We start from the raw sequence: 8,269 nt of genomic DNA, 5'->3' as shown, positions 1-8,269 counted from the left end.
ATATGAGCCAAATGTCTGAATTTTTTTTTCCAGAACTACAACTACATTTTTAGGAGCTATAGCCGCGTTTTTAAATTACACTATAGCTTGCGTTTTTTATAACGTTACTAACCTCGCTTTAGTAATGTAAACCAATTACAACATGTTACATTAAGTGTTGTGATTTTATTTTATTTTTTGACATATTAATCATCTTCCTTTTTTTTTTCAAGATCCAAACAGAAGTTAAGACTACCAAATAAATGAGAAGAAGTCAAATATTTTTTCATCCCTTTTGGCTGAATAATGAGAAGAAGTCAATTGCTCGAGAGGAAACCCCCCATGATATAAGGCAATGGCTCATGGGACTTGACCTTGCCCATATGACATAGCTTCCCCAATCTTTGATCGAATTAAAGCCCTAACCAACACCATGCCTTGCCCATCAACGACACCCCATGTGGGTCTTAGTCACATGGGATGTACCCTACCCACTCTTGATCCAAGGGTCCTGATCTATTTTCAGGGAATCAATACCTTCATCTGGACCATTTGATCTATTGGGAATCGCAGTATTCAATTTGGGCGGCTAAGCCTTTGTCCCAACCTTGTCCCCAAAATGTAAGGACAAATGCCTCAATTGTGTTGTTCATGTGACAAACACCATAGCTGCCATGTCTAAGTTCATGCATTCCGATACTATGCCCTATATTGTCCTTTCCACTCTCTTTTGTGGTGCGTGTATCTACTTTCTAGCCAAAAGGGAATTAATTTACCCTCCCTAATAAAAAGTTTTGGTGATGAATAAAATTTCAGAAAAGACAAAAAAAAAAAACTATTTTCAAATTGTCTCTTATCAAGCTATTTTGGGAAGGTGGTTTTCAATTGTTTAAAATAATTTTATATTATCATTATTTCTTGTTGAGGATTTTAGCATCTATTTGACAAATACATCAGAAAATAAAAAGTATGATTTATTGCACTAAAATGTTAATTGTAGAATTTAAAAATTAAAAAAAAAAAACATTATCCAAAATGTAAACAAAAATAACCTTTATTTGATTATATACTAAAATATTAATATCCGAATTTTTTTTAATATAAATGGAAAAATTCAATCAAAGTCATAATATAAGTATTTCTTATAATCTACTTTATTTAAAAGTGCATAATGTGTCATGCACGCGCTTATGGTGGAGATGGTAGTCTTATTTTTCTTCCCCTAGACAGTATCTATTGCCTTTATTACTTTCTTTTCGTCTACAATTCTATATAATACCTTTGAGTACCATTATGCCTAAAATACACATTTCTCTACCTTTCCTAGCTAGCAATTGTGCAAACTCATCGAAATATAGAGAAATTCATCGTCTAGTTGCCATAGACATTTCTGGTTGTGCTCTCTCTTAAGTCTGATAGACAACTTTTGAAGAAGTATAAATCAATTTTTGGGTTCAAAATTTGGTTGATATATTTCGTTTCTAGGCAAAACCTACGTGTTTAGCTTAAGAAGTGGGAGAAAAAAGGGTTTGAGTTCATCCAAGATCGTTCAGAAATGGAGAAAAGTATAGCGTTTGAGAAAGACCTTAACCTTGTGGCCACAGAGCTTAGATTAGGCCTACCAGGCACCAAGGAGTCAGAAAAGCAAACACCAAGTTCCATCAAGAGCAACAAGAGAGTTTTGCCCGACATGAGTGAGGAGTGTGGATCTAAGGACAATTCTAATGTCTCACATGTCAAAAAATGTGACCAAGAAGTTGCTCCACCTGCCAAGTAAGCAATTTTCTTCAATTTTCTGTTAAAACCCTTGTGTTGGATATCAAATTAAAGAATTACATGCAGTATATAAGCTTGTTTTTAGTGATTGTATATAGTTACTGTATTTCTGGGTATGCTTTGTTGTGATTTATGGGCTAACATGATCGATGGCTATGTGTTACTATAGGGCACAAGTAGTGGGGTGGCCACCAGTGAGATCGTACAGGAAAAACTGTTTAAAAGCAAAGAAAATGGAGGTTGAAACCACTGGTATGTACGTGAAAGTTAGCATGGATGGAGCTCCTTATCTGAGAAAGATTGATTTGAAGGTATACAAAGGATACCCAGAACTCCTCAAAGCCTTGGAAGACATGTTCAAGTTCAGTGTTGGTAAGCATCTTATTCTTTAATTAATATATAATAGTGGTAGTGGAAAACAATATTATATTTTAAATATAAAAAAAAAAAAAAAGAGATTTTAATCTTCAATTTGTTTGTACTTTGTTTAGGTAAATATTCTGAGAGAGAAGGCTACAATGGATCAGAATTTGTGCCAACTTATGAAGACAAAGATGGGGATTGGATGTTGGTTGGAGATGTTCCATGGGAGTAAGTTCTCTATATATTTCTCTCTCGCAATTTACAATTTTTTTTTTCCAAGAAAACCAAAAAGAAACAAAATCTAATAGTTATTTTTCTTTCAATACAGTATGTTCATCTCTTCATGCAAGAGGATGAGAATCATGAAAGGGTCAGAAGCTAGAGGCTTGGGTTGTGCTGTGTAAACTGTAAAGCCCCACTTTAAAGCCACTAAGAAAGGATGGAGAAGAAAAGGAAATCTATTTTGTTCAAGAGATTGGCTGAAGAAACTTGGATGTAGATCTCCGTCACCTCACTTGCAAAAAGAAAAATTGAAAAGGGGGGAAAAAAAAGTGCATGTATAGTTCGGCATATTTGCTTTTACAGGGATTGTACAAAGTTTACAAACATTACCTATATGTTCCACAATTTCCTTTTTCCAATTTCCATGTATTAAGGGAGAAAAAAAAACTTAAGCTTTCCCAATTTTTTATATCCTGAATAAACCATATATACTATTTTTGTCATTGTATTAACAAATTAATATAATTTTGTGAGACACACAAGTGATCACATGAGAGAAGAAGGTTGTGTTTTTGCGTGGGAACAAATGATATAAGCATCGTTATCCTTGGTCAAAATCCTTCATGATCAAAGTATGTATGTACAGATTTTTAGAGCCTTATTTTTTTAGCTTAATTAGATCTTTATACAACTTATTTTTGTAAACAAAATAATTAAGATAAAATATTATTGAAAAAAAAAAAAAAAAACTCAACCAGACACACTATTTATCTAACAACATGTGGAGGATGTATATCGCTCGTGTCCACCCCTGACTCGTATATATTACGACTATCAATTATCAAAATCCCTGAATACTTTATATGCTACGAAATATTTCATGTTGTAGGGAAATAAATAATGCTCAAAAACTCTTTTGGTGGTGCCAAATAGAAATTTCTTGTGATGTTGTAGGAAAATCATCATTTGAAAGGTTTAAACAAATAGAGCTCGTCCGGTCACAACTTTTGTGAAAGTTCTCTCCTAAAAATTAAAAATAATTCTGTGAAATTTTAATTTAATTTTTGTTTCCAATAATTATGAGGTAGCATGCGCTTATGTCAGTAGAATTGAAATTAAACCCAAAAAATAAAATCTGTGGTCATACTTTTTGCTTTATTACAAATAATAAGTTAATAACTATAACTTGTGGTTTTCAGTTTTTTTTTATTTTATATAATCTTAAAAGTTTAAAATTCTCATTCAAAATTCAAATAATGATTAAGTGATTAAATTCACTTTTTCTGACCGGAGAGTGGTAGATTATTATGATGTTAAAAATACATACGGTTTACTTGTTGATTAGAAGATTGAGTTTGCACACAAAATCCAAGCAACCACAAATGTAGGGTAAGTGATGTACACATAGAAGCTACCTTAGTTACGTAGCCTAGTTTTTCATAATTCTGCTCCTTAATTGCACCACCAAACCCACTGCAAGCCTCTGGGGTTCCACAAATAAATCCCTTTCTTGTCAAAGATTTCTACACAAATAGCTGAGAAAAGCTAGATGTAGATAAGGTTTTCAATGGGACACTAGTGGCAGATAGTGAATTGCTTGAGATATTCTTGTCTTCACCAGCCCTCATATCGGCAGAAATTCCCTTTGGTGCAAGATCAAGTAACTTACTCAACAAAAGCTTTAGGCTCCTTGGGTCAGAATTCATAGTTACCAACTCTTTTCTAACTATCAACAATATCTGATCCTTGCCTACAGAAGCCAAAATTCCCTGTGAACCCGCACTTCTAGACCCACTTGCTAAACTTATACAGATATTATTGCCACTGGCCTTGCTTATCTCTATTGGGGCAGCCACAACTAAGGCTAAATTTTGGTTCTTATAATTTCCCACCTTTAACTCTTTCACAACAAGCCCTGTACCATTTGTAGAACTAGCAGTCAGAGGCTCAAGACAAGCTAAAGAAATGGAAGGGTATTAGGATAGGATGGGTTTTATTTTCATAATTTGATTGGAATATTTGACTGTTCTTATAAATAAAAAAATAAAAAAAATAAAATTGTGTCCTTGAGCCAAGTATAAAATTTTTTAAAGTAACACTTTTAGATCTTGACTTCTTTATGTTTTTTTTAAGTGTTTTTAATTTTTTTTAAGATGATAGTGATGAGATGAGTTATGGAAGTCTAACATAGGCTACCTCAAATGAGTAAAATAACAACATTCAAACTACGGCACTATTAAATTGGGCTTAACTAAATTGGGTCTATCCGCAAGTAAGTAAACTGTAATTAACCCTAGATTTTATTAAGTAAATCACAACAAAGCAAATAAACAAACAAGCAAGGTAAATAAAATAACTATACGAAAATGAAATGATTAAGGAAAGAAAAGATTGTACAAAATCAAATGAAAGAAATTAATTAATTAATCAAAAGATGGGTCTTGGCCAAAAATTCATACGCCACAAAATGGACACGTTCGCATCATTCTATCTATGTATGGACTATGGGTTCAACTAGTTTTCCAAGAAAATGACCAAAACAAGAACCCTAATTTGTCCAAAAGTGGCGTATGCCAGAATGAAGATGCATATTCCGATCATTCTATGCGTACACACCTTTGCACAGATTTTTAGTTCCATTTTATTTTGTAGAAAATAAATATTGTTAGGTTCTAAAAGTTTAGAACAATTGGAAAATCGTGAATATAAACTTGTTTAGATATAGATCCTAGAGTCTATAGGTATTATTAGATAATGTTCAAGGTGATTCAAGTCAAGATTTAAGAACAAGTAAGCTGCAGAAAGAAGATTTCAAAATTTGCCTGGTTCGACCAATCGAAAGACAGGCTCGATCGATCGAAATACAAGTCTGTTGAATTTTAAGTTCGACCCAACAGCAGTTCAAGCCAAAAATGGATTAGGGTTTCAAATCTACTTCTTCTAGTATATAAAGGAAACCTTAGGCATGTTTTATTATGACTTTGGAGGTGCTCTTGTGAGATCTAAAAGGTTCTGTACATTCTTTTATCAAAGTCACTACCGGATATCACTCTCATATCTTTAGAACCGGTAGATCTGAAGTTGTTGCATCAAGATCAACAATAGTTGAAGATCTAAACCTTCAAAGGAGGTCTTGGAGTCACAAACAGGAGAGTTTGTGTTTTTTATCATAAATGTGGGTGCTCGTTGCACAGGCTAAAAAAAAGAAGTAATCCGTGGATTCGGAACTATCATAAGGTTGTGGTAATAAGTTCTAAGTGTAGTAGCAATAGGATATTAGTGGTCTAAATCTTATTATAAACTTCAATTCTTTCTAGTGGATTTGCTTTTTACCTTGAGAATAGCTAGGTTAAATCCTCCCTGATTTTTTTACCGAATTAGTTTTCCTTAGTCATCATATCATTGCGTTATTTACTTTTTTGCTGCTTTGCATGATACGATTGTTTTGTTTTAATCTAGATCTGAATAATAAACCTAAGTATTCACTTGATTAATTAATTAGGTTAAACAATCTAGTTTACAAGAGTCTAAAAACCTAACAAATATTAAAAATAAAAATAAAAATCAAGCAACATGCCACAAATCATGCATCATGTTTGACAGCATAAAACATAAAACAACATTAAAAGAGACTATAAATCAAGGAGGAGAGTATGGATTACGAGTGTCACCTTAAAGAGATTTAGATTACCGACCCCTCAGTTGACACCAACCACCACAACTTTGCGTGTGAGAAATGACTCGGAAGAGAATTGATTGGAATTGTTTGGGAGGAAAAATCGGATAACAATTTTGATGGAATAATTAGGATCACCAAATGGAGAGTGCAATTGATAAATGTTGAGAAGGAAATTAGTTTTCCAGCAACTAGAGTAAAAAAATTAAAAAAAAAAACACTCAACTTTATCCTCAACAAATTGTCCTCGCACTATTAAAACTAAAAGAAAGTTTTTTTTTTTTTTTTTTTTTATGTGAATTCGGCAGAGCTTCGCTATGAAAAAACTCTGACCCTTTGGATGGTGGAAATGGGGGGTTATATATAGAGTTTTATAGGTACTAGGACTTCAATGGGACGTTTGGCCAGCCTTGATCAAATTGGTTGACGAATCATCTCACCAAAATGAAAACGGTGTATAATGTGGCTTCCTGTCAAAGCTGGAGTACGCAAGGAATCTAGTGCGTTCGCCAACCAAGACAATTTTGGTTGGTTGGGCTAGAAGTGGAACTTTGGGCAAAACTTTGATTCTTTATGGGCCATAAACTAGGATTTTGAGATTAGACCCCACACATGGTGCTGATGATTTTGGCAACGCCTTGGTTCTTCCACATTAGGGCTAGGATCACGAGTACAAGTGGGAACCAAATGAAGTGTATACAATCCTCAGGGTCGGTTTGGTTGAAATGAAAACGGGAAAGATAGAAAATAGGGAGAGGAAAATACTGTTTTCCACTGTTTGGTTGAGGAAGGAAAATAAGAGAGATTAAAAATAGGGGAGAAAGTTTTCCCTTCTAAACCCAATTTTTTTATCCTCCCAAATTGGGAGGAAAATGAAGGAGAAAAAAGTGCTCAGAAATCTATTTTACACAAATACTCTCATTATCTACGCAAATACTCTCACCTACCACTCACTTTATCTGATGACTTTTGCCTCTTCTCATTTTATCACTTTCTTCTCATAGCACAGCAGCAACGTCAGGTTCTCTTCTCTCTCTCTCTCTCTTTATTTTTTATTTTTTATTTTGCCTTGTTTAATCAGCACATCAACGTCTCATGAAACAAAAGCTTAGATCAGGTCAAAATCAAGCATATTTAGATGCAGACCCAACTAACCAAACACATTCTTGTAAAAGACAGGCATTCAACTTCGTTGTAACAAAAACCACTTTTTACTCCTTGAATTTATTACCAGTTTAATGGACCTAAAAGCCATACACTACATGTATTTTAACTCGAGCATTTTTATGGCAATGGCAACGTCAGTTATATTACTTGAGCCATTATTTTTATTCTTCAAAAAAAAAAAAAAAACATGCAGGTGAAGAAAGTTTGATTATTGGTTGAATGGTAGTTTATAATAATAATATAAATTTATGTGTATGATGTGGTAAATTTTATATTATTTAATGTGTGGGGACTAAAAAGACCTAAGTAAGTATTTGGGCATTGGGCTTTGTTGATGGGCGCTAGTTTGTTTAGACTGAAAAGCCTCCTAGAACCGTAACTTGGCCCATGAGTCAAGAGTCCGAGAAATCGTCCGAGGACAAACATCTCCTCGGACAGACCCACGGTGACCTTGGGATTCGCCAGAAATGTCAAGGTAGGGATACGTAAAAACCGTTGGATAAAAGGGGGACTTAGGCGCCCTCCAGACGCAATGGTGTGAGGGAAATATCTTATGAAAAGGCTGCCACCTCCACATTAAAGACCCTACACCTACCTCCCTGGCCGCATTAATGGAGGAGTGACCCCTGAACAGTAGAATTAAACTTTCCAGCTATTATAAAAAGACTTCAAGAAGGTGGTGGAAGAGGGGGGATAATTTCTTTGAAGGAGAAGCAGAAAAGAAACCAAGAACTGTAATTTTGGCATAAAAGAGAAGTAATATATAAACTGTCCTCGGCTTACGTCCGAGGAGGTTTCCTTGTCATATTTGGTTATCATTTGCAAAGATTGTGGCATTATAGCCTGCTTGTCACGTTTCCAATACCCTAAAACTAGATTGCAAGCCCATACTCTACAAATTTCATTGTTTAAGGTTCATTGGGCCTGAGCCCACGTGTGTTTTTGGGTCTAGGTACAATTGAGCGCTTACAATTGGCGCCGTCTGTGGGAATCTAATGAAAAAAGGAACTGGAACACAATGGCAGGTTTAGGCTCACACCATTTAGAATCTCAGGGATCGCAGCCGGAGGATTTGTTTGAACGCCG

The 8,269-nt window shown here is 34.6% G+C and overlaps 1 protein-coding gene across 1 annotated transcript; it reads left to right on the top strand.

The window, feature by feature from the left end:
• Window positions 1–1,242: 1,242 nt before the first annotated feature.
• On the top strand, window positions 1,243–2,843 carry LOC142628057 (auxin-induced protein 22D-like). Its single transcript, XM_075802010.1, has 4 exons — window positions 1,243–1,752; window positions 1,925–2,127; window positions 2,247–2,346; window positions 2,447–2,843. Exons 1-4 carry the CDS (start codon window positions 1,535–1,537, stop codon window positions 2,520–2,522), a joined length of 597 nt encoding a protein of 198 aa, XP_075658125.1. The 5' UTR covers window positions 1,243–1,534; the 3' UTR covers window positions 2,523–2,843.
• Window positions 2,844–8,269: the final 5,426 nt, after the last annotated feature.

The sequence above is a fragment of the Castanea sativa genome, chromosome 3, assembly GCF_040712315.1.
Source record: "Castanea sativa cultivar Marrone di Chiusa Pesio chromosome 3, ASM4071231v1".
Taxonomy (NCBI): Eukaryota; Viridiplantae; Streptophyta; class Magnoliopsida; order Fagales; family Fagaceae; genus Castanea; species Castanea sativa.
This window is presented reverse-complemented; position numbering and strand designations above follow the sequence as displayed.